The following is a 27766-nucleotide window of genomic DNA, read 5'->3' on the forward strand; positions in this document are numbered from 1 at the left end:
AAAATTGGTAAATATTTCCCACAAAAAATGGTTCTTCTCTTTGTTTCTTATCTGCGTCGGGAATATTATTTTCCAGTTCGCTGTAATGCATGAAATCAACGAGGAGATGATGAAGATGATGCATATTGTCGTTTTTACTGACTCCCTCTGACCATCTGAGCCTCTTAAATAATGATGTCACTCTGCGAGCTTTATAGTACGCAGCCCACAACTCACGCAGCAGGTCGTTTCTCCACCCGCCGGGAAAAGGAGGAGACTGATGGAGCAAAATGAGGCTGTTGCTTTTTAGCAATGATGAAATCAACTAAAGATAATTATCCCGCTCCGACTTTCTGAAGTGGTCTAACTGGAATGCTTTTTGGAAAAGGCGTCACTGCATCTTCGATCTATAAATGAATCTATAAATTAGCTATAGCTTTTAAACCATGACTGTCACATTAACAGCATGATGGAGGGCTTAGTAATGGAAGCCCATTCCCACCACTTAGAAATTAATACTATTGACACTTTATTTTATAATTATAAGATTCAATGTCATAACTATGAGACAAATTTATTGAGATAAAGTTGGGTTTTTTATCTTATAATAATGAGTTTGACCATAATGTGGGAATGGGAATCGACTTCTTGCTTAAAATCATAAAAATCTTTGTGCCATGTAAAAGTAATTATTGTGAAACTACTCTGAAAAGTGATCTTTTTTTTTTGTTGTTGACTATTTGCTCTTTCAAGTACAGCAAAAGGTTTTTTTCACTTTAAGCCAAAGTAAAAAAGAAGTCTGCACGCCTGAAGGAGCCTGAAGGAGCCTGAAGGAGGAATCAGAGGCGCTTTCAAAACCATTTCCCCAACTTCAGTTTAGTTTGTCTTGTGTTACAGGTGTAATGTGTAAAGCATTCCCCCTGCAAGCTAAACATCTCATCTTATGTTGAATATGTTATATAAGCTTTTCTGCACAGCCATATTTGCCAAGTTATCTCACAACCTTCCTGGAAGTCCCAACGGTGGCTTGATAATCACTGATTTAAAAAAACCCAAAACAAACAAGAAAACGTTTCTATACAGTCAGTAATTTTAGTTTCTATGACAGCATCCTCTCCCCCTATCTATTTATTTTGTTTATTTATTTTGGTCAGCTTTCTTTTTTATATTTATTCACATTAATTAATTAATTTATTTTTTGCAGTGTCCTTTTTAATGCTTCAGATTTGCAGCCGTGGTGGCTGCTTTGGGAAGTCTCCACTCTCTGGGAAAGTATTGCTTCGTTTCTCTGGATGGAGGCCTGCAAAAGACTTACTGTTAATGTTGTAGCTGGATTTATTTGTAGGAAGGGAAAACTTACAACCCAAATCTGTGTCCACTCTTTCCACATCTAATAGAAATGATTACCACAAAAAATAGAATCCTGAAATAAAAATATTTGGCAACTACTAAAAAAACTCCAGTAAATTAAAATGGGATGTTTTGAAGAAAGCAGTATTTATTCTCGTGGTCTTGTCAGTGCCTCCTCCTCTTCCTCGTCTGAGCCTCTAAACTATTAAATCTGTTTATTCAGGAGAAAACAGGGAAAGAAATGAAGTTCAATCCTGTTTGATTTCAGATAAAATGACACTGAGGTTTCATCTGTGTGTTTTGAGGCAGATTTGCTGATTTCCAAAGACATCAATCTCCATCATGTCTGGTTTGTGTGAGCATCTCGCTCTCCCCCCGCCGCCACTTGTGCTGCCATCTGTTCTCGATTAATGTGAGTTACGAGCAGTAATTGAAGCATCTGTTAATCCTGTGAGCATCCTTTGCCTCCCTCCTGCACTTTCTTTTCCTTTATGTGTGTTTATGGGCCTCCCTTGAGCTGATTGATAATCATTTTAGTCGGTATTTTTATGCAAACGTTAAATTATTTGGTGGTAATCAGACTTCACAAATGGCTCCATCAGGGGTTCAAAGTTTTCTCTGTTCACTGGCTCATTTTTTACAATTTTAATTTAATCAAACACCAGCATCCTGAAGAAAATCCTTAAATCCGTTTGTACAGTTTACTTCCTGTTTTATTTAATCCGTGTTTTATCCTTCAGTTAGTTTTTTTCCTGCCTTCAGTGTTCCTGCAGTGTGTGGATGACTCGTTGCTCCACACCCACGTTAATCTGCTTCTGTTGGTTCCTTCACAGTTCCTCCCAGTTTTTTGCCCACTGTGTTTGTCTTCTTTGCTGTTTCGTTATGCCGTTTGGATTTATTTATTTTATAATTTAGTTGGATTTCTTGCTCTTTGGTTTATCTCTTTGCTGTCTAAATTAAAGTATGTTTTAGTTCCCAAACTTCTGGCTCCTAAGTTTGCTTTTAAGTCGTCTGAAAACTTATTGGACAGCTTTAGTCCAACTTGAAATAACTTAACATGCTGTCTAACTTCACCTTTCTCTGTTTTGTTGCTTTTGTTTCTAGTACTAGGCTAATTATAAAAAGAGCATGTTAAAGAGGCAGAGCCTCTCTAACGGGGTTAAGGTTCAGTAATCTGCAATAAAACTGCATCTACAAATGTTGTAGCAATGCACTATACTTTTTCTAAAACGTAAAACTGGGATGTTTCTGACTATGCCATCATCTACACCAGTCATTCTTAACCACGGGGGTACGAAGCGCATCTGAGACTACAGCCCTAATCTGACCAATCTGACATAGACGGAAACAAAGCCTAGGCTACTTCCACCCCCTGCAGCCATGATGGGATGACATTATGACCACTGACCTGCTTCCTTATCTTTGTATTTTAGGTTTTAATACTTCTCTGCTTGTGCTTTTTGATGTTCTTCTTTTGTTTTTGCATTTTTGTTTTATTGTCTGTAAAGGAATGTAAAAACATGTTTATAAAAGTAACATAAAAACTTTGTTTTCATTTGGCTCAGGGCGATCAAACGTGCTCTTTTACCTGCGCATGTCCTCTTTTTGAGGGTTCAAAAAATGCATCTGGCTGGAATTCCTATAAATCGTCTGGGATTTTGCTCCATCTCAACCTCAAACATGGGTTTAATTTTCCACGCTCGTTCTCTCTCTCTCAGACAAGGAGGAACAGGAGTGAAAGTAACTTGGTGTTTATGCAAAACTGTGGAGAAAGTGCTCGACTCACAGGTAAGACGCCCATCTCACTTTTCCAAGAGAGGTTTAACTCTCACTTCCTCCACAGTTTTGCACCTTTGCACCAGGTGTTTTGGACTGATGGCTTGGGGAAGAAGCTGTTCAGACGTTCAGATCAGTGTTTAGTAAGTAAAGCTAGAAAATGTAGAAATTCAGGCTAAATGTAAATACAGATAAAACTCCTGTGTTCATCTTGTTGGTGATGCATGGGAAGCTCAGTGCATGACATGCAGAGCTGGAAGCTCACCTCAGTTCTGTAGAAAAACAAAGCTTCTTTTTAATGTAATTGCATTCAGTAGAGCAGAGGACGGCCTGGCCTTCCATCACTGAACCCACCACTGGGTTCACCACGAGTTAGTGTGGGTGGGGGCCAGCTTGCACCAGGGATGGGAAGAGATACACGGCCGCCACAATCCATTATTGATCTTTTTTTTATAGTTTTTATTGTCATTTGCTCCCTGATTAAAGTTGTACGTTACACATTTTTTAAAGTTTGCATTCTTATAGACCCTCCCTCTTTAAAGGCATGAAATGGACAAAGATTACTTATTTGCACAGAAAACAAAAATCTGTATGAAAACATCAACAACAAAAACAGGTGTGAGATGCAGGTGAGATGTGATATCTCACCTGAACATTCAAAAGAACAGAAATGACAAAGATTCAACAATGTCTGAGTCCATGACAACTTCCAGATTTCTGGCTTGGTTCTTCGTCTTTAGTGAGAAATATCTGTAAACAAGGTGTGAAACAGTCATTTCAGGTCCCCTATTAAGCAAAAAACCCTCAAAACCAGCCTTTTAACTCTTTTCAGTGTTTATTTCTCACTTGATTTTTCTTTATTTGAGAATATCTAGTAAAGCCTATTTTATGTTTTTTAATTGTTTAACTTAATATGCATGTAAAATAACCAGTTTTAAGATCTTCACCAAGATCAAGACTTTGGCTGAATGTAAGATTGTAAGACTTGGCTGGACATTTTTTGTCGTGTTTTTCTGCTTGTTAGTCCATCATCGACCTCAGTACGGGGAAATATCTGCTCTCTGACAGTGTTTATCTCCTGTTTACGTCTGAGAAAATGTGCAAAGTGGATTTCCAAAAACATTTTCCCTGCAAGCAGCTGCCTGCTGTGGCTGAAAGCAGCACTTTAAGAGCAGCAAGAATGAACCAACACAGCAAAGACATGAAATTCTGTGGACCCGGGGAGGAGGCAGATGCAGATTCAGGTCACTCTTCACGTTCATCACAGCGAGCCGCCTCACTCACATCATTACATGATGGATTGTTAAGAGCAGCAGCGACCGAACCCTGGCTGTTTATTATGGGATCACAGATAAATAAACAAATATTCTTCGTAACGTTGAGGTTCACCTTGTCCCCTTTAACGATCCACTAACCGTTCCAGCCACAGACCTGTCAGCTGATGTTGAAGAGCTCGTCTAGGAGCTTGACGGCGAATCAGTGGGAAATAGCTGCAAACCAGACAAACAAGCCTTTTCAGAGATGCTCCAGAACACTGCTGAGAGACACACCAACAGCAAGGAGACAGAGAGGTGGCGGTGTGTGTGTGTGTGTGCTTTGCAGACAGGGTTGGCAGGATGTGTGTGAGCAGGAGGTTGGAGGTGGTGGTGGAGGCAGACTCTTCCGGCTGTCACTCTCTGTCTGGCTCTGGCATGTTTACATCCTTGATGGAGGTAAAAAAAACTCTGACACATGCACATGCACATGCACAAATCTAAGCTCACACCTTCCTGTTCTGCAGCGCGTCCACTCACACACAGTCATGCAGAGATAAGTGCCATCATTCTGTGATTATAACCTTCCTCCTCTGGTGTAATCATCCTCATTTGACTGAAATCATCCACACAGAAACTCCATCATAGACACAACTGCCTAAATGTGAAAGTCTGCGGCTTCTTTACAAGCAACCAAATCAGCGTGAGGGAGACAGATTTTAGGGGCAGTACTAAGCAGAGGTAGGCCGACAGGTGGGGCGTCCATATGTCGCTGCAGCTCCCGGCCCGGCTCCTGCTGCTCTCATCTCTAACCTGGATGGGGGTCAGAGGGCAGGCTGCTGACTCTCCGTCCTCAGCATGAACACTTGGCATCATCACTGTTCTGTTAATCAGTGTATCTACTAATGGTGTAAAACCAGAGGATTTGGTCTCTTTTTTGATAAAGTTTATAAGGAATGTCATTTGAGTCTCCGTCATTTGGGTCTAAGAAAGTTTGAAAACAGTCTGGCTGTGTGGATTTGGAAAAAGGGATCGCCCCAGGAGCCTTTTTTCAATTTCTACAGCAAAAGTAGACAATTTACCCCTAAAAATCATCAACAGTGTCTCAGGAGCGGTAGCGTGTAGCTCTGGGGGGTAAACTGGATGGATAGCTAACCTTTAGATGAACTATGGAAGTTTTCCAGGTATTTCTATCCCGTCCAGGAAGTTTACAATCAAGCCACTAAATGTAGTTTTATTCAGAGACTCTATCTGGTAAATCCACAATGATCCATGATAACAGCATTATTATATTTATTTGTCAGTACATATCTTACAAAACACACCGAAATTTGTCCTCTGCTTTTAACCCATCACTAGTTACACTAGAAGAAGTGGGCTGCCATTCTCGGGCATCCAGGGAGCAGTTGGTGGGGTTAAGGGTCTTGCTCAGGGACTACAGTGGTTCACCAGCTTGGGGACTTGAACCCAGGTTCTCCAGACCAGATTCATACATTCATTTTACATCATTTTAGCCTCACAATCTGACAACTGAGAAACATCATGTGTGATGCTGACTGGGGTTAACAGCTTCAGCTTTTAGTTGTTTTATGTTAGAAAACAAACAGGTGGACCAAAAATTGCAAAAATGACTTGCAGTTTTAGGGGTTAAGTGACCTTCTATCATCAGTAGCTGTGTGTTAATCAGAACTGGCTCAGTATTTGCCACTAACCTCTACGAGGACAAACCAGTAGTTATAACTACATAAAGGGAGGATTTTTACACTCTGTAAGGGGATAATAGGCTTTGTTGAACCGCAGTTTCTGGTTATTTTTTACACCAGCTGAAGATTAAACACAAATAAAAGCAACCATAACTTTATTTTTTTTTTTTTTATGCTGCTATGAGTTTGGTTTGCATAGACTCATAACTTGGTCTATAAGCAGGTTTGGGGTATTTATTTCCTCAATAAATATACATTTTCATTGGTGTAAATTCTTGCAGGAAATTCTTCAACACATTATTTCATAGGCTGGAGTTGTGAGGTAGACTTGCTACCAATATTTCTGAATGATCTCACCAGTTTTAGTTGGTTGTGTTTCTGCTCTGCTTGTCCAACATTATCTGCAGCTGGTGGTAACTTAGACTTAATGCAAAATTATTCATGACAAGTTATATTTTACACAACCTTCCACATTTAACAGAAATGACGCATCAGACCAGGAAATAGCATCACAATCTTCCAGCATCTTAGATTCATCATACTGTAGCTTTGTTAACGGACAGTGACTGAAACTGACGAGGGTGTGATCACTTTAGCCCTGTGGGGGTTTTTACAAAGAAAAATGTCCGCGGCAGAATCCCAGATGCATTTATTTATGTTGTTTACCTTTAAGGTACAAGTCTGATGACAGGGGCGCAGAGTTTTGAATGTTTAGACTTTACTGCCGTTTGGACTCCCTGGATAGAACCATCATTTTCTTCTTCTCTTAGCAATGAGCAGTGCTCCTAAAGGAATCATTAAACATTATCTAACATCTTTTTAGGTAAAATAGTAAAGTTAACTAATCACAGACTTTCTTCTAGCTGCACCACTCTTCTGTGATAATGTTGCCCAGAAATCTGCCAGGACAAATTAATAATTATTATTATTATTGAGTATTATTGAGTAGTAGAAAGTAGGGTGTAAATCCCTGATATGAACACAATACCATATCATTTAGTGAATAACAAGTCAGTGTTTGCTAATATTACAAATTCTACTGATATTCCATCCATCCATCCATCCATCCATCCATCCATCCATCCATCCATCCACTTCTTCCAACCCCTTGGCCAGCTGAGATACATAGTCCTTCCAGTGTATTTGGAGCCTGCTCATGGTGAGACCTTCCCAGGGAGGCATCCTAATCAGATGCCTGAGCCACCTCATCTGGCTCCTATTTGCTCTGATCTCCTCCTGGATGACCGAGCTTCTCATACATCTCTGAGGGAGAGCCCAGCCACCCTGAAGAAGAAACTCATTTTGGCCACTTGTGTTCATGATCTGGTTCTTTCAGTCACTCGCCACCGATGGCGACCATAGGTGAGGGTAGGAACATAGATCTACCGGTAAATCAAGAGCCTCTCCTTTCAGCTCAGCTCCTTCTTCACCACGATAGACTGATGCAGAGTCCACATCACTGCAGATGCTGCACCAGTCCTCCTGTAGATCTCCCGCTCTATCCTTCCCTCACTTGTGAACAAGACCCAGAAATACTTGAACTCCTCCACTTGAAGGAGGATCTCATTCCCAACCCAGAGAGGATGATTCTGATTCTTATCCCAAACCATTCATGATCCAGTGATTGATACGATGGCTGATTGAACAAAGCCACTTCCATTCATATCAAATCACATGAAACAGACAAAATACCAAAATGTAATTTCTTCCTGAGCTCAGTCAGACATTTAAATGAAGAACAACTGTTCTTCTGTAGATCCATGCATTGTTGCACCCTCTCTTTGAGTCCCAACTTGCATATTAACTCTGTATAAGTCCACAAATATTCACTTTTTAAAAAAAAAAAAAAAAAGTCAGTCATTAACGTTTCGTTTCAGACGAATGATTGAGCAGCTGAACCAGGTCTGCATGAACTCTTTTTTCCCAGCCAGAAGTTTTGCTGATGGTGCCTCGTTATACCTCTACAGCAAACACGAAAAGTATAAAACATGTGGCTCTGTGGTTTCTTGCTCTTCTATGTCATCTGTTAGAAGTTTATTTCAGAAGCAGTTTTAAACCTCAGCTCTTTAGCCCTTCAAAGATTCGTTTGACCTTTGGTTTTCATCAATAACCGCTCCAACTTTCGCTGTCAGGAGTGTGTTCGGGCGTTTGGCCTCAGCTGGAGTCACCGACTATTTATCCACTTTGTGTTCACCACCAACACACTGAGGACTAAAGCCTCAGATTAGACTTGACCCGCGTCTTCATTCGTCTCAATGAAGCTGTCTGAAGACGAGGACAGGACAAAGACAGTCCGGGTACACAGAGTGTCGGGCGGGACAGGAGCTAACATGTAATCCAATTCCTCTCCTCTTTGTCTTCATTCGCTCCCTGTCATGACAGATTATGTTAAAGGGGAGGAAGAGGGGGGTGGGATGATAAATGAGAGGGAAGAAGAGGAGGAATTAATGTGAAGACAGAGGAAGACGAGACAATTAAGTTACAGTGAGGCCGGCGATGATGGACGAGGGAGTGTGTGTGGTGTGTGTCGTCTCTTTGATCCTCCGGGTGAATCTGGTGGCTAATGAAGTGTGTTCTGTTTGTGTGAGCTGTAAACAGTCTGCTGCATCACTGCTCAACATTTTAATCGTTCAGCCCATCCAGTGCTAACAAGCTGCTTTCAATTCAGAGCCGGCTGCACTGCAAGAATGTAAATCTATGTGCACGTGCCTTCTCGTTAACATCAGTGCATTTTAGAATAAATAATTTAGCAGATTTATCTTGTACATGTACAAAACTTTCTTTTGCATCATTTACAGAACATATCAGCACACAGATGCATGTCCTTTCTGCCAGTAATGCAGACAGGGAGAGACAGATTCAAATAATTAATAGCTTGTACATAAACCTTGTACTTTAATAGCCTCCTCTCTGCCTGAAGTGTAAGAGAGAGTTGGGTTCTTCACACTGCACCTTACTCTAGCGGATCAAACCGCCTCGACTGCATTGTGCAGTTACAACAGCTGCTCACTAGGGGGCGATATTCCGTTGCCTCAATAGGTTTATTTAGTCTTGGAGTTTCTGTTTTTATTTTGATGTTAAATCCTAAAGCATTTTTCACTAGAATCATCCATTACGAGAAGCAGGAGAGGCAGCAAGCTACCCGACATGTTGCAAAACATTGAGTACTACCTCACTTTCTCTCCTTGGTCTGCTGGACGGTCGGTTTGCTTTCACACTGCAAGCAGATCCCTGGTTTTCAAACGGACCAGAGTTCACTTTTCCACACTGGACAACTGGTGGAAAAGACTGAGAATTATCTCACTGGAGAGAACTAGTACCTGGTCAGACCCCCTTTTTAATTCCTGGTGTGATAGATGAAAGCAGGTGGTGAAACCTTCCTCAGAGGTTTTCTCCATATTAACATGACAGCATCACACAGTTGCTGCAGGTTTGTCGGCTGCATCCATGATGAGAATCTCCCGTTCCACCACATCCCAAAGCTGCTCTACTGGACTGAGTTCTGGTGGCTGTGGAGGCCGTTGGAGTCCAGTGAACTCATCGTCATGTTGTAGAAAGCAGGTGGAGATGGTCTGAGCTTTGTGACATGGTGCATTATCCTGCTGGAAGTAGCATCAGAAGATGCTCCACTGTGGTCATAAAGGGATGGACATGGTCAGCAACAATACTCAGGTAGGCTGTGCTGGTTAAACCAGGCCACGTTGGTACTAAGGGGCCCAAAGTGGGCCAAGAAAATATCCCCCACATCAGTAGTTCCCAACCTTTTTTCCTCTGGGGCCCCCTTCATGCAAACTGAAATGCCATGGTCTCCCTGCTCCACCCCGTGCTTCAACCATACTTGGTTTTATGCTTTCAAAAGTGAGATTCTCACCATGAATATTGTATTCTGGTCCTGTTCTGCCAGGAGGTACCCGGTGTGGTCTTCTGCTGCTGTAGCCCATCTGCTTCAAGGCTGGACGTGTTGTGTGTTCAGAGATGCTGTTCTGCAGTCGTTGGTTGGACACAGTGCTGAATGGACTTCCTGTTGCCTTTCCATCATCTTCAACCAGTCACCATGCCACGTTCAAAGTCTCTGAAATCCTCTTTCTTCCTCATTCTGATGCTCAGTTTGAGCTTCAACAACTCGCTTTCCTTCCTGTCCCTCTGCAAGTGCAATAAACTTCACTGTTGTAATGTAGAACATTATAATAAAATTATTTTAACACTTTGCCTGCAAACCTCTCAGGGAGAAAATACAGAACTGGTTAAAAAATGTTGACATATTAAGTATGAAACCCTGAACTAACTGATGCTTTTCTTTTTCTGCAGGCTTATTTTCGTCAGGGGGTTGCCCTGCAGTACCTGGGTCGTCACGCCGACGCCCTGGCAGCATTTGCCTCCGGCCTCGCGCAAGACCCCAAGAGCCTCCAGCTGCTCGTCGGGATGGTGGAGGCCGCCATGAAATCACCTCTCAGAGGTATGCTTCTTCTGCAGCAACATGCTGAACTACTGAAGCTAATCCACATTAGCAACAAACTGAAACTTTGTGTTTGAAGGTTGTGTGAGAGGACCTGGGAGATGTGAGGACCGGGTAATCTGCTGCTGCTTTCCTTTTGTTCTTTTATTCAGCAGCGTTCCTCCAGAAGTGTGATATGAACAAGTTAAAAGATGCATCTGATTATTCAGACCACACAGAGGAAGCTTTCATGTGAGAAACAGCAAGATGAAAGAAAAGAGACGCTGCATGTAGAGAATACTGGAAATGAGAAGGGTTGATAGAACAGAAAGGAAGCTCATACAAACTGAAACACGCACAGCCGGATGGTGAGCGGGAATGTTTCTTTCGTGATGATTCCCGGAGGCAGATTAACAAAATGCATAAAGTGATTATAATTCCATAAATTCCTACTGTGATGTGAGCATGAGGAATTTTTAGTCATCAGCAGTTATGGCTTGAAATATTTAAAAACTTCCACAATGCCACAAGAAAGACGGAGCCAGTGGTCCATTTCTGGAAACTAGAGTCCAAACAAACTGCCACTCTGTAAAAGAGTGAACTTTAAAAAGTTTTTTAAGTTAACTCAGGCTGTGTGAACCTACATGAAACAGGTAAATCAAAGGTTAACACAGTTCGGGTATTTATTCAGATCTACTCATGCCTTTGAGCTAAAGCAACTCAGGCTGGGGTGACCTCGAAAGTGAGTTTTTTATAAAATAAGTTTTAAGTTTGTCCAAGTTAATATCACAATTTAGATTTACTCACTTAATGTAGGTTCACATAACACTGGTCTTAGCTTAGCTTAGCTTAGCTTAGCTCTCTAAGTTTTCACTGATAAAGGAGGCAACACACCAGAGCACCACGGTTACTAAACCCTCACAGAAATGTTGTTTCAGGAGCAAAAACACAGTGCAGAAAGACAGAAAATAACTGGTTTTGTTGTAGTTAAACATTCCTGTGGGTGCTGTGTTTAGTCCAGCTGATGTAACAATAGTCCCAACCAACCAGGTTCGATCCCGAAGGCTCCCTGACCCACTTTCTCATCTACCTGCTGGACAATAAAGGACCCTAGAGTAGGGCTGCAACGATTAGTTGACGTTGTCTACAATAGTCAACAAGAAGAATAGTTGACAACGAATTTACTCATTGTCTATTGTCGGCAAAAAAAATAAAATAAAAAAACTACAGAGTGAGACATCGTCTTCTTTTCTTATCTTTGCTGAGAGTTGCACATGTGCAATAAAGTCCGGCAGGGGAAAAGTTTGGCGGCCGACCATGGAGCAAAACGGCAGCAGAGAATGTTCAAAGTCTGAGATAATTTTACGTTAAACTTACAAAATAAATTAAACACATGAGATTCGTAAAGCAGACCTTGTGTATCACGGAATTACTTCTGCAATGCTCGAACATTTAAAGAGAAGGAACATCAGACTTACATAACAACCTCATGCAAGATTTCAAAGCTGAAAGTGAAATAAGAGTCATTTAATTATCATGAGATACATAATTCGACTGGTGGACTAGTTGTTTTAATAGTCGGGGACGAGTCGGCCATCAGAATAGTCATTAGTTGCAGCCCCATCCTAGAGCCCACACAATGTTAAAAATACAAGACAGCTTAAAAAAAGCTCCTGTATGAAACACACGTATACAGATAATATCTCACACGTTAGAATTTCCCTCTGGAGATAAAGTAGTTTTTATTTCATCACTGATGATGTCATCATGACGTCACAATTAATAGATTTTGAAAGGCCTCACTAGTCGACTTCAGAAATCACCTAAAATGGCCCTCCATAGTTTTTAATGTAAAGTTCTTTGTGTTGCAGTTTAATAACGTTCATTTGATCCTCCTCTATAGAAGCATGGTGTAACCGCTGGGGATGGTCTGAGAGTCTGGACTGGTTCTGCATCCATGTTTTTAGCATAAATTTGTTTCTTCACAATAAAATATTTACAAGGTGGATTCAGGCGTGTCATTGATCGCCCCACCAAACACTTCTCATGGCACTTTATTTTGCAGGTATCAACAGCATATGAAAGATGAAGGACGAGCACAGACAATCAAAACAGGCTTGCAGGCCTGAAATGATGAGGATGATGTTTTTACCCTTCAGCAGTACAGAATGAGAGCACGGCTTCCTGGGAGTTGCCTGAATTTGGCAAACTAAAGCTACTGTTTATGCACAGAGAAGGTTGCACCTGCTTTTTACACATGAGGAGCAAACCTTGAGTATTGACACTGAGTCCCTTTGAGGTTGGATGGATGAGGTGTATTGAGCTCAAGGCCAATATTAATGGGCAGAAAGATCATTGCATTAACTTTCCTTTTAATGATCTGCAAGCAGCAAAGAAAAAAAGGCTCAGACAGAGCATGTAGTGATCAGCGGTCCAGCCAGCAGAGCTCTGCTGCAGATCTGATGCACAGCAGGAGGTTGTTCTGCCACCCAGGGGCAGCCATCCTCAAAACTTGATCCCCCGTAATCTTCAAAGCAAACAAGCCTCCGAGTGTTCATGGGAGTTGCAACACTTGAGGAAGCAGAGCAACATGTGAGAGCTCGGAGAGGGCTGATGCACTTTGCAGTAACAACAGCAGGGAGCTGCAGTGTCAACAACATGGAAGAGGAGGGTCTCTTATGGCTCATCTGCCCCTCATGGGTCTGCTAATGTCTTTGTAGAGGATTAGAAGTTGAGGAATTATTTTAATTACACAATTTTTTGTTGTTTTTTTATGTACTGGAAGACTGAAAATGCAAATGGGTTCAACTGCAATTTTTTAGCTAATTTGGGATTAAATCAAAAGATGTTTCATGTTACAAAACTCTGGCAGAAGGAAGGGAAGGTGTCGGCAAACTATCTGCAGGATCTGCAGGCTGCACAATACAGTGTTAGTTAAACACCATCAGCAGGGTCCACCTCATTTTACAAACCTCTATTCAATCCTTAATAATCTTTTAACATCACAGATAAGTTTAACACTTTTAAATGCCTTTAAATATCTTTATATATAATATAATATATTTATGCAAACATACTTTCTCCAAAAATAAAGAAATAAAAAGTCTAACCCTGTAAATAAAGAAAAGCATCGCTGCACATGTCTGCAGAAGTAAAATATTGTATGTGGTAATGTTTTTCACTAATTATTGCAGGAGAGTTTTAAAGTTCCAAAAACTGCATTAAAATTGTGTCTTTATTTAACAGGCTGTGAACGCCTGAGCAAACATTCAAGATCCGCTAAAGCTTAGTTTAGCTGAGCTTAGCTGCACAGCTGATCAAGTTTGTTTATTTCTGTCTTTAATGAAACCAGTAGTAACGTGTCTATTGAAGGATTATGGAGGATTATTATTACGTTTTACCTCAGTAACAGTTTTCAAAATCTATCTATTTATGGAATTTTAGCAATAGCATTTTCTTATTTTATTACAATTATGTATTGTATGAACATTTTTATGGTGTGCAGGAGCTGCCGGTGTCAATAATTTCCTCCAGGATTAATTTATCTCATCTCATCTCATCTCATCTCATCTCATCTCATCTCATCTCATCTCATCTCATCTCATCTCATCTCATCTCATCTCATCTCATCTCATCTCATCTCATCTCATCTCATCTCATCTCATCTCATCTCATCTCATCTCATCTCATCTCATGGATATTCTGGATGTGTTCTGCTGACATATGTGTGCTGGCTGCAAAAATTAAGACAAGACTCATGCATAGAAGGATTATTTCTCACAGATGTGTGAGAACAAGAGCTTTTTTACAATATATTTATATGCACATATGATTTTTTTAAAGGTATTTCTGGGTGTTTGCTTGCAAATTAAGGCCAGCTGATGTGGGAGGAAAAATTGTTTTTGTGACTGAAGTTTGGGTAAAAAAAAAAAAGAAAAAACTGTGAATGAGGCCCAAAGAGCCTTAGGATCCCATTTAAAATAGTTGTGTTACTCATTGAAACAAAGCTGGTTCATCCCTTGAATTAGGAGCCTTTAATGGCCAGTTTGGGTTATACAGGATGCCAGTTAGTGCACCACTCAGCGTGGGGGGTCATCACAGCATAAAATGTCTTGTTTAAGCATTTAATATTTAATAAAAAGAGTTATAAAATAAAAAAAAAAGAAAAACTGAAATCTGAAGAACTGTTGATCAAGGCTGCTTTAAAAGATTGCAGTGAAGTGTGGCTGCTGGGAGGAGAAACGATAAAATGAGCAGTGGGTCAGTATTTAGTACAGTTCTGCAGCCTGGAGCATTTAAAGCTGAGACATGGTAAATTTTCTTACCTGTTATATCTGAAATATATCTGAAATGACGCAAAAGCTGGGCATTAGTCAGAAACAATACTTCCGTTTCCCAGACATTTTGACCTCTGATTAGAGGGATTTATTTAATCAGAGCAAACACACAACATAATGACCACATTCACGTTTGCAGCATCACCTTCAGCGGTGTGTTTGTCTCTCCTTTGCAGACTCTCTTGAGTCCACCTACCAACAACTGCAGAAGATGAAGCTGGACAAGAGTCCATTCGTGGTCGTGTCCGTCATTGGCCAGGAGCTGCTGACCCACGGTTTCCATGGAGCTTCAGTGGTAGTGCTGGAGGCGGGGCTAAAGATCGGCACATGTTCCTTAAAGCTGCGCGGGTCGGTCTTCTCTGCTCTGAGTTCTGCGTACTGGTCTCTTGGCAACGTGGAGAAGAGTATGGCTTACATGCAGCAGGACCTGGAGGTGACGAAGACCTTAGGTATGGAAAGGAGGAGGTGACTGTGTGTGATGTGTGAAAATGCAACCGCAGTTCATACAACACTGCATGTCTCATCCACAGGTGACCAGTCAGGAGAATGCCGTGCTCATGGGAACCTCGGCTCGGCCTTCTTCTCTAAAAGCAATTACAGAGAAGCACTGGCCAATCACAGAAAGCAGTTAGTCCTGGCCATGAAGCTCAAGGACAGGGAGGTACGTTGGCATGTTTGTGTAAATAACTGCACTGATGAGGAAACATGCTGGATTTGGGGCTTGGTCTTGTTCTGCTTCTGTGGTTGAAAAGCTGGTGGACTTTGGTGTAAAATACAGGTTATTTTTACGTTCTTTTCATTTTTATCCCATAAATATTGTTCTATTTTTGGTTTGTAGATTACAATGGTTTGTTATGGAGTTGTGTGGTGTGTTGATGTCAATAAAATGGTAAAACAAAGTCACTGGTAAAGTGACTTAAGCTGCTATTTTTATGTTGGTGCTTGACAATGGCGATACAATTTAAAATGAACTCCTCGTCTAAATGGATGCGGGCCCTTGATACAGTTTACGGTGGTGGACAGTGTTTAAAAAATGGTTAAAGAAAATATAATTAGTTAGGTTCTTTTGTTTTGTTTTAAAGTATCTGTTGGAAATCAACTGTTATTAGTTACATTTTATTTGTTAAATTAACTTTATTTGTCTAAAAAAAAAACCTTCAAGGTGCTCTTTGATTCAGGAGTAATGATGTGACAAAGAAAGAAAAAGGTGACCAGGGAACTCTCGAGGTCCAAAGTTTTAAAAGCCTTTATTAAAAGTGGCTAATGCATGGGAAAAGTAAAAAATGTACCTACGCCTTGCAGCACACTGCCTTCATCAGGGTGACCAATCAGTCATGAGAACACAGGTGAAACCCACATAGGTAATACTAAGAAGTGACATCATGAGCACATTAACCCAAATAAGAGGAAACAGAAAAAACACACACACACAAAATAACAGTCAGTCACTAACATCAAAGCATTATATCTGACAGAACCTGCAACCACGTACAGATCCCTGCCAAACAAAGACAGGCTAATTATAAAAAGAGAATAATCAGGTTCCTCGTTGAGGCCAGGATCCTGGCCTTCAGCTGGAAAATCCAAAATGTTTCTCATTGCAGAAGGCGGTCATCACCCCTCCGAGAACTAAAGACCACTTCAGTGCTCATGACCGATTGTCCAATAATCCGAATGTCGGTGGTTCGATTCCCACTCCTCCAGTCATCTGTCATTGTGTCCTTGGGCAAGACATTCATCCTCCTTGCCTCCGGTGTCGGCATCGCTGGTGTATGAATGTTTGGTGGAGGTTGGAGAGGCTGTTGGTGTGGATTTGCTTATTTCCATCAGTCTGCTCCAGCTGTGGCTACACGTGTAGCCACCATCACCAAGTATGAATGAATAATGGACACAATGCAAAGCGCTTTGGCTGCCTTGAAAAGCGCTATATAAATCTAATCCATTGTTTTTATTAATAAAAGTTATTTATAGTCATTCTTCTTATTAACACCCGATTTACATAAAGAATGAAATTTGTTCCTCTAAAAGCCCAGAACACCCACAGTAGATAAAAGCAAGATAAAAGAAAGAAATAGCAGATACTAAAAAAGGATAAAAACAGGTATTCCACCTGCCAGCCCTGCACCTGGCCAACTCTGTGCTGCTTACTGTTTATAAACCTGAATGCCACGGGGAAGCTGCTGGACCACGGAGGGGAGGCAGTTTTTACACAAACTGATCCTCATTTTTGGTTTACTTTCAAATGACTAAAGACACTAATTTGTCAGGAGTTCTTCATTGAAAGGTGAATTTGCCTCATTTCGGCCGTATTTTAACTGGACTTTACTGTAAAAATATTGCAGATATTAACGTTCTAACATGCACCTCTCTGAAAACATGCCTTAAAAGTTAATGTGGCATGTGTGATAACAGCTAGAGAAAAGGCAGATTGTAATACTGAATGCACTGTTTTTACCATGTAACCAGCTGGAAGTCTTTTTATTTAGAAAAGAGACAAACATTAATTTTACAGCAGCTTTCTGATTCTACAAGAGGGTCTGAGTCGTGAGTTAAATTAACACGATGGCTTCTATTTGTGTTTATCTGCTCTCATCAGCAAACAGTAAACTTGTCCAGAAAGCTAAAACTGCATTGTCCCCACAACCCAAATGAAAATAGAGAAAAACCTCCTTTGCACTCGTTTATCTTCGGTTCTCTCCCCAAACTGCTCAGACACACTCTCAGGTTTTCTAGGAAGCACTTTTCTTTGCCTCAGGCCACATTTACCTCGGTGGTGTTCCTCTGAAACACCCTGGACAGCCGGGAAAACTGTAGTTAATCAGATCGCTGTTACAGATTACAGTTTGACCTCCCGTTACGTCTCAAAGCAAAAAGTAAAGCTGTCAGGTTGTTTGTGTGTGTGTACCTTTGTTTAACTGCTCCCATATGTTTGTGTGCTGCTTTGCCAGTACATGGTGTAGCGTGGGTGTACATTCGGTTGTCTCACTGAGTTGGTGACTGTGTGGTGATCCGTGATGTTTGATGTTGGTTAGCCTTCGATGTTGATGGCACTGGATTTTAGTTAGTAAACAGAAATGTGTGACTGCTGGCTGGGCTCAGGGTTGGGGAGGTTGGCATCTTTATTTCAGGTCATATGCAGGTTCATTCAGAAATCTCTCACTTTGAATGCATAAAAGAAATAAATGAGAAAAACTTAACAAAATCAGATGAAGATGCTTTCTTGTTCGTTGCGTTAATCAAATGCAGAAACAGGAATTTTATTTTCATTAGAGCAACAATTACTGTGTAAGAGCCTCAGAATGGGTAAGAAAGGGGATTTTAGAGGCTTTCACTGTGGCATGGTTGGTGGTCTTTACTGTGGTTTTCACACACAACCATCTTCAGGCTTTGTAGAGAAAACAATCAAAACAATAAGATTAGAGAGATGAAAAGAATTAAAGCACATTACAATAATAAATGGTAATAAAATAGATAATTATTAAAGCAAGGATACATAAAACCATATCTAAAATAAGAAAGCTCTCAAATAGATTTTTAAGTTTTACTTAAAACTTGAGTTTTGTGTGTGCGGGACACACAAACCTGCAGCTAGCTGAACAACAGAGGGACCTAAAAACTAAAGGCTCTACCTCCCGTTCTGGTCTTTGAAATCCATGGTACCACAAAGAGGCCTGCATTCTGGGAACAGAGATGATGTGGTGGTTGATGGGGCGCAGTAAGAGTTTTTATGCAGGATGGGGCTGAACTGAAGTGAGGCGAAAATTGGAATGATATGATTAAAACTGGATGTAATCATGTGGGGCAGTGGTTCCCAACCTGGGGTCCGGGACCCACTTGTGGGGTAGCACAGGGTTCCCTGTTCTTTGAACATTACAGCCATTGTGCTTAATGTCACAATTTCTCCCTATTTTAATGGATAAAAGTAAGACTGCATGTTGTTCATTTAACTTTGGCTTTATCAAAGGACAGGACTCAACCAGAACACAGTATTCATGGTGAGAATCTCACTTTTGAAACCATAAAACCAAGTATGGTTGCAGCACGGGGTGGAGCAGGGGGTGGAGCAGAATGCATGAAGGGGGCCCCAGAGGAAAAAAAGTTAGGAACTACTGATTTTCTTGGTCCACTTTGGGCCCCTTAGTACCAACGTGGCCTTGTTTAACGAGCACAGCCTACCTGAGTATTGTTGCTGACCATGTCCATCCCTTTATGACCACAGTGGAGCATCTTCTGATGCTACTTCCAGCAGGATAATAAACCATGTCACAAGAATTAAGACAGTTCTGGAGGGTCCAACCCAGTAGTAGAAAGGTGGACCCGATAAAACGGACGATGGTGTTGTTGTAGGTTCTTGTTTAGTCCTGATACTTTGCTTTATTATGTGTTAGTTTGTTTTCTAGTTATCATTTACTTCCTGCTCCTCTGTCACGTCTGGCTCTTATTTACTGATCTGCTCCTTGTTTGTTATCAATATATTATCTAACTGGACTGGATCATTGGTCCATCATTTTCTTGCCACTGTCATTATTTCCATCTTTAGTTTAGTCTTTGCCCCCTTTCAGTCAGTCATTTATTTACCTGTTAGTTTAATTCCTGCCTATTATTATTATTATTATTATTATTATTATTATTATTATTATTATTATTATTATTATTATTATTATTATTATTATTATTATTATTTGGAATAGCCTCAGTTAATTTCACCAGCCTGTAATCCTGTGTTTGGTTCCTCCCTACATGTCTTCAACCATGGATTGTGACATGTGACACAGTTTTGCAGTCAAACACACACATGCAGTGATTTTATCCTGGATCTGGACCCGATCGAACACCTGTCAAAAAGACGAATGAGAGTTTGAGAGAATTCATTTTAATGAAAGCAATTTTTTTCTATGCTCCCTTGTGTGTGTTTCCTACTGACACCAACCTAAAGCATAAACTGACAGGTGCTATCAAATTTATTTCATATTGTTTTGAATTTTGAGCTCAGAGAGGCTTTGCATCCAGGTTCAGTTTTTATCTGTTTTCTGTGTTTTTGGAGCAGACATGTTGCTGACAGCCGATTGCTGAGCTCACCCTCCACAGGTGTGCAGCCTGAGGCGACTTAGACGTGGTCATCAACAGAAATCCATATCTCCCGCTGTGTTTGCTTTGCTTGTGGTGCATGTGTTTGTTTGAGCAGTGCATGAGGTTTCCAGACAGCGTGCATCCAAACAAAGCCAAACCCTGCAGGGAGCTGATATTTAACCTGCAGTTTGGGTACAGAAAAACAATGGCTTTATAATATAATTCAGTCTAATGCAACTGCTGTGCAATCAAAGCTATAAGGCAGCAATCACTGATTTAATTTTTTGTCTTTTTATTAGCAAAAACACCCAGAAGTTTCAGAGGATTTATGGCTTTTCTCTTTTACATAATCTTAAACAGAATCTTTTCTGCTTGTAATGAATTAGATTTCAGACGTTAAATGCCATGATGGCGACATTACAGGATGTGTCCAGATGTTTGCAGAGGATGCACCATGTAAAACTCAAGGTTTTACCTCAGTCCTCACTTTCTCACCTCTGTATGCAGCAGCATCACTCATCACTCAGAGGAAGACCAACATGAGCTCCTCAGGAAAACTCATCTCTTCCTTTAAAGCACGCTGAGGTTGAAAACCTTGTGATTTTTGGAGATTGATCCTCTCTTTTCCAACCTCCCTGCATCCCTGCTCGCTGGTTTTATTAAGCACAGAGGATGTAGTGTCAGCACTAATATTTCTCTGACTCTGCTCGTTTCCCTTACTCTCTTTTCATGCATTAGATTTACACGCCGGTTTTCACCTGTTTTAATCAGGTTTTTATCTGACAGAGCTCTCCTTATGAGATCTGCTGTTTGGGTTTTTTGTGCAGCATAAACAGATTGAGATTTTTTATTTTTCTTTTATCAGTCACTCTTCTCCAAGTATATGAAAAGTCAGAGGCAAACAACGCAGACGTGCAGTGCAGCAGGTTGGAGTCCCAGACATAACGTGATTGGAGTCCTTGAGGGAAATCAAATGTTAGTCTGGCCAGTTGACTGTACACACAGAGGCCTCCTCGTCATTTATTAAATGTCTGTTTCCTGCCTCGATCTCTGGTGGAGAAGTGACAACTGGATTTAATGTGTTTGCTCCTGTCACTTAGCTGGGATTTGGGAATTCTGTGGATGTGTGCCGTTGTCTTCTTGCGAATGCAGAAAAACCCCCATGACTACACATGAACATCTGAAAAGAGCAGAGTGCTAATGGGAAGAGGTAAATTCTACTAACGGTCAGTTTGGCTGTTTTCAGTGACAACTTTTAAGGCTCATTAATGTTTCATTTAGAGGTATGTGGATTATCTGTCCAGTGGTCGTTTGAACAAAGTGTACGAGGTTTTAAAGGTGCAGTGTGTAAGAATTACTGACTTCAAAGGCAAAGCAAGTCAAAGTGCTTTACAGAGACATTAAAACATCATCACGAGTTGAGAATGTAGAGTTTTACGCAAAGTGTCTTTAAAGTTCAGAAGGTTCTCACTTCACACACAGAGTTGTTTGTCCATTCAGAGCCACTGTAGGACCGATGGTGGCTGAAATATGGCAGCTACATATGTGAACCCACAACAGGTGGGTCCACAATTTCTCCATAAATGGCTCATTCTATGACATTAAAAACCTCAGGTATTTAAGTAAAGTGATTAGATACCAATAGAAACCCAGTTTTTAATGATATATACATTTTTTCTGTCACCAACCTTTGATTTTCTTTCACGCTGCCACTTTAAGCTAACACTAATTTACACGGTTGTTTTAGTGGATTTAGTTAAGAACATGTAATGAAAAGTAACAGAAATCATTGTATCATGTAAAGCAATAAAAATCAGTAAATATTCCAGTTGTAGATGTTTGAAACAATTTTCAGATTATCTTTTTTTAACTGGCAAATCAATTAATAATCTGATCACAGCAGATTCACACGTAGATTTGAATCATAATATTGTGTTTTCACAACTAATTCTCCAAAATATACAAAAAAGCTTCCTTAAACATCACAATTTTATGCTTCTGAACACACTTTTGAATCCTCTAACTAGCAGACAATAATTATAAATGTTGGATTTAAAGAAATAATTAACATAACTATCTCATTAAGAAGTCACAGCCCCTTTTCCAGTATCCCAGTTTTCTGTGAAGAACTCGTAGTGTTGCTGCGTCTCGCTCTCAGACAGCTTCTAACTTGATTACAGTCATAGTGATTGCATCAAAGAGATTTTTCTTACAGCGAGTCTTTACTTCAGGACAGAGTTAATTGAAGATTACATCACCCAGCAGATTGGAGTCATTATCACTGGTGCCAAGAAACAGCACTGCTGGTGCCGGCTGGTGGAGGTGTTGACTCAGATTATCCAGCCAACACAGTGTCTGAATGTTTCTGTAATCAACTGCAGCAGGAGTTTTCTCAAAACACTCAAAAGACATATTGTTTGCTGAAATTGTGCAATAACTTTAAAGCAATAAACATCTAATGTGCTACTGAATTATGATCCCCAGCCACTGCTGGTAGAAAGGAAAAATTAGCATGTGCTGAAGAGGTAGGCAAATAAATGAGCTGCTACTGCATTTTAGTTTTATCTTTACAAGTAAAACAACTGGAATAGAATTACAAAAAACAGGGCTAAACATCAAATATTATGCTTTGCAAGTTCACCTTTTTCTTTTATGGGCTTTCATTAAAGTTAAAATCTTTGATCGCAGCATCATTTACTCATGTAATCTGATAAGAAATACCTTTGCTTTATCAAAGAACAATAATATCTCTTCAAAGGAGAATTTTAATTGCAGTTAAAAAATCAAACCTAATTTCTTTTTTCTATTATCAGCAGTGAATCAGAGACTGTAAAAACAACAGTTAAGACCACATTCTTACTGGCAGTCACTGCTTTTGCAAGTACAACGTCGTCTAATGAAAATCACTTTTAAAAACATCTGCGTTTCGATTTTAAGTTTAATATAAAATCTTAAAATATTAGTTTACATGAACATCTTACAGGCTGAAGTTGCTCTGATGGGCAGACTGAGATTAGGAGAAAACACCATTACTGTTTATGTTATCTGGGCAGTTTTTTTTTCTTTCAAGCAAATTTATGCACCATTTTGACAACAAACATAATAACTAATGTCTTAAAAATAGGGGGAAAGTGATAAAAATGACAATGTTAACAACCCAACCCTTAACAAATTTCTGTCACAACCAACTTCCATACTTATTTACATAAAGGTGTTGTTTTGTGGTCTTTAAGCTCATTTTATGTTATTGCAGTTAGCTAAATTCAGTAAGCTAAATTTGTGCTATTATGGAAGCTAAATTCTGTTCAACCTGTTGCACAGTATTACACACAAATGGAAATATGTCAACAACTAAGCAGATAAGTTCGGATGAGCCCCATCTGAATACTTTTAATAAATTGTTAATATAGCACCTCTTGTCTTAAGCCCCCTTTTCTTTAAAACATGTAGATGTTTAACACAACATGCTGCTGCACGCTCACATTTACTGGATAACTGCTTGAATGGAAATAGACCAATTAGAACTGACACACTCATGCACTGAAAGCTGATCGTCTAAATGACTAAATCACAGCACTTTTATGTTGTTATACAGTATCAGTCAAAAGTTTGGACACACTTTCCAGTTTAATCCAGTGGATAAGTGTGCCCAAACCTTTGACTGGTACTGTATAATTCCAGATGTTGATATATGATTATATAAATATATTCCAAGCAGAAAGAAATTGGGATTTTTTCAGGCCAAGACATAAATTAAACTACAAGCTTATTTGTGTCATAGCCAAATACTTTATTACAGATTTGTCTCTAATTTATGGGACTTTTAAGACAAATTATAGCTCCTTTATTAGAAAATGGAAATGCCACAGATGCCCTACAAGGCCAGAATCTGTAGTTGCCTGCTGTGTGTGGCTTACAGCCATCTGGATTAGCTATTACGTGCAACCTTCAGGAAGGTGGAATTTGAAATCCCAGTTGTACTTCACAAACCAAAACCATTCCTTCACCAGTCATAATCTGTGTGGGTGGTGTTGGATTTATCTTATAAGCAGAGCATAAAGAGCTATTCATAATTTGTACAAGTCTCCTTTGTAGTCTTCCTGTAAGAAACTGTTCCCATGCAGTCACTATATTAAAAACAGCGATTTTAAACAGTTGTATCTTGCACTTAGAGCCCTAGCTAAACTGAAACATATTTATTTCTGTCGACTTTTTACACATTAATGCTGCTCTATTTCAGTCAGAGATATTCAGGGTTGTGTACGAGCTACAGCATGGCCACAATGTTAGAATTTAGGTGAGAGATATTGACCCATATCTTACAATGTGAATAGCGATGGTGATCATATATACATATATACAGTAGTAGCGGTTTAAAAGTTCCCCTGTTTCCATGATGGGTCCTTGACTGGTTCTTGACTGGTCCTTGACTGGTCCTTGACTGATCCTTGGCCGATCCTTCACAGGTCTGTGGGGGTAATGTAATCCCCCGCAATGACGTCGTCAGCGAGGCTCTGCCCCTAAGCAGCCCAAGTAAAAAAACAGCTGCAATCCCTCTTTTGTCCACGGGGAGGAGCAGTGATTTGATCTTGCTGCTCTCTAAACAGTTTATAATGAGCTGTGTCGCTCATTTGTTGCATTTTTGCCAACATTTAAAAAATGATTTGATTTGAAAATGGCGTCAAATAAATGTATCAAAAAAGCCGACATGTGTAGCTAATGGTGTTATGAGGCAAAGCACAACCTCCTCAAGTCGGCTAAGTGGTGAATGTCACTAGCAGCGAGCTTTCTAAACATCCTGAGGAGCGCTGCCAGCGGTCATTTGACTGCAACGTAAGTTATTCACAGTGGGGGTTGATACAGCTGCTGCATAACTGAATATTGACAAAATCATAACGTAATATCGGCAGGTAAAAATAACATAATACTGATAATGTGTAAAGCAGGGATCACAAAAGTCCGGACCCAGCCCAACCTATATTCTGAATTAGGCCTCAAAGTGCTATTATCCTAAGTAGATAAGTAAATAAATGGTTTATACTGTGAAATGAAGTGTCCCTGGATTTTATTCATAGCGATCTAGTGATAAAACGTGATAAAACGTCATACAACTGTGTCTCAGCGGTGGGACAGCTGCCTGCCCGCTGTCTGAAGCAGGCACATGCGCAAAGGCTGGTAGGAATGACAGGAACCAGCAGCCTATCATCACACAGGGTTTGTGATCTTACAGCCAATCAGAAGCAGAGTAGGGCGGCCATTTATTACAACTCCATAGCCGTGATATACGACAGTTTGGCTGAGAAAGAGTCTCCCTGAGCGGCTCTGTGGAAGTTTAGACGTGCTAAACTGCTCGTAAATATTGATGTGTTTACTTTTCCAAACAAGTAAGCAGGTAAAACTATAGACAACAACTATATAATAAAAGTCCTAAAATACCAGGTTCAGCCGTTTAGTTTTTAATACACTATAAGCATGGTAGCGTGACTGGCGGTCATCAAAAGACCGCTGGCGACGCTTCCAGTGTTTAACACTAGAAAACCCAGAGATTTCTTATCCCTCTACCATGCCCAGAGTACAACCAAAAGGCTGCCCGGTTTGAAATTAACAATTCAATGGCCAACAATTAGCACCTTTACATTTGTAAACACAGCCATTACCTGCCCTTAGCTGTTCAAGCATACTCCTTGGGGGGAGGAGTGTGCTTGAAAAGAGCCTTGTGGACTGTGCTGTATAGTTTCACTCACCACAAACGGTATTTGTGCTTTTGACCATTTCTCACATTTTCATGTACCCTTTGAGCATTGGTCATGTGAGTTTTCATCGTCATCACACTATTGTACGCCCAGCTTGCTTTCAAGTGAGAGATTATCACGTTTCTGTTTCCACAAAGGCAAGAAGGAAAGCATAATCAAGTATTTCAAATGAGAGATAATTACATTCCTTTTGACCTGGGAACAGAAAAGCAAAATCAATTTAATGTTCCTCACTTCCTAATATGGTGCAACAAGGTTCACAGTCCTCAATGTTTTTAGTAAAAAAAAAAAAAATTAAAAAACACCTTACTAACAGGGTGGAATGGAACATAACAGAGTGGAACAGAATATAACAGGGTGGAAAATATTTGTTCCCAATTCCAAATAAAAACGCTTCAATGGCCAGATGATCAGCAATGAATAAAGATATTTCTACAGTGATCCAGATTTTTTGTTTGTTGTTTTTTTTGTTTTACATTTTAGATTTTGTAAGAGATGGGTGTGTTTTAACAACAGCAGTTTTATCCGTGACTTTAATCGATAATTATTATCATTATCCAGTGTATAAAAATGTTGGTGTAAAAACGCCAAAGATAGATAAGCATGATGCTGAACTTCGTGGTCTTAGCTCCTGGTTTGGTGTGTCTTGTTCTGTTTATTATCATTCTGAAAGGTATACCAAGTTGTGGGCTGCATATACTTGAACAAAGGCTAAATTCCTCAACATTCGCACTTGCTCCATAAAATTACCATCTCCAAGGCTCCTCCACCACCACTTTGACTATGGATTGATAAGTAAATGAGCCGCAGTTTTGTAATTGTTGCATTGTCAAAACAGTTCTGTTAGTGTTGTCACACAAAATTCAGTAGACTAGTTGGTTCCTATGCAGTGAATTTACATGTTATTACAAAAATACACAATAATAAAATAGGCAAGTGGCAAGATTAGAATAATGTTATAAGTTCTGCGCAAAGACTCCTTTTTCATTTTCCAAAACAAAACTGACATAAACAATCTTGAAAAAAATGTGCACGTAGGCTATGAGGAAAGAATGAATGCAATGAAGTAGGGACTGGTTGAATAAACACGGTTTAACTGGACGCCTAAGCGAGCGCGTTGCAGGATGGCTCCAGATTTTATTGTCAAATGGTTCCAGGTCAACCAAGTCCGAACTGCTTAGAGCAGAGTCCTGCACGGTTCTGTTTTGCTACGCATACCTGCTCTAACCCGTTAGAATGACTCCCGAACCCGACTCGTCACCAATGTATTTATTCCATTTAAATCCGAACCAGACTGATGTTTAACCCGCGACCCGAGCCATTAACGCATCATTGCCATGCTGCACCGCTTCTTTTCCATTATTATAGCCTATTGTTGTTTTATCATTGTGTTAATCTAAAACACATAGATAGCCTATGAATGTTTATTTTAAGCTTGCTCAACATTTTTAAAACAGCTTTATATTCCTCTGACTGAACCATTTCAGAGTGAAGACTAAACCAGACCAGTGTGTTTTATTTTGCCACTGAGAGGGTATAATAGGCTACTCGGAGATTGCTGTGCTTTAACAAAATGTAATCCACCTTTCCTGGCAGCAGCTGTGTTCTCCGTTCCTGGACTACAAATCCGGCGGCAGAAAACTCTGCTGCGCAAATACCAGCGTAAAATAAACTTTCATATATTTTCTCTGTGTTGTTGTAGTATATTCAGATGATAAAACAACAATATAATAAAAAAGAAGACTTGGAAGGAGGAACAGCGGTGCAGTAGGCTATGGCACACGTTAACGTTAAAAAGCACACTGCTTGTTGTAAATACTTGGTTTATGCTTTAAGAGGTAAATATTTTGGTTAACATGTTGAAGAAAATATCATTGTTTCTTTTTTCATCTCTTGCTATGCTATTGAATTTGGCAACATTAACATGGAAATTCACTGCATTAGGACCGACTAGCCTACTGAATTTCTGGTAGCATGACAACACAAACTGGACTCGTTTGACCACTCTTACCCAATGTGCAACAATCACAAAACTGGGTCACTTGTTCAGCTGCCTCATTGCGGCTCATTTACGTATCAATCCACAGTCAAAGTGGTGGTGGAGGAGCCT

The 27766-nt window shown here is 40.1% G+C and overlaps 1 protein-coding gene across 3 annotated transcripts in view; it reads left to right on the plus strand.

Moving 5' to 3' along the window:
- ttc28 (tetratricopeptide repeat domain 28) overlaps positions 1-27766 on the plus strand; it is a 147228-nt gene that overhangs the window by 69452 nt on the left and 50010 nt on the right. For all 3 annotated transcript variants that reach the window (XM_041969192.1, XM_041969193.1, XM_041969194.1), the window contains 3 exons: positions 10370-10517; positions 15010-15282; positions 15364-15494. In XM_041969192.1, coding sequence (XP_041825126.1) covers positions 10370-10517; positions 15010-15282; positions 15364-15494 — 552 coding nt within the window. The remainder of the gene's footprint in view (positions 1-10369; positions 10518-15009; positions 15283-15363; positions 15495-27766) is intronic.

The sequence above is a fragment of the Melanotaenia boesemani genome, chromosome 19, assembly GCF_017639745.1.
Source record: "Melanotaenia boesemani isolate fMelBoe1 chromosome 19, fMelBoe1.pri, whole genome shotgun sequence".
Lineage (NCBI taxonomy): Eukaryota > Metazoa > Chordata > Actinopteri > Atheriniformes > Melanotaeniidae > Melanotaenia > Melanotaenia boesemani.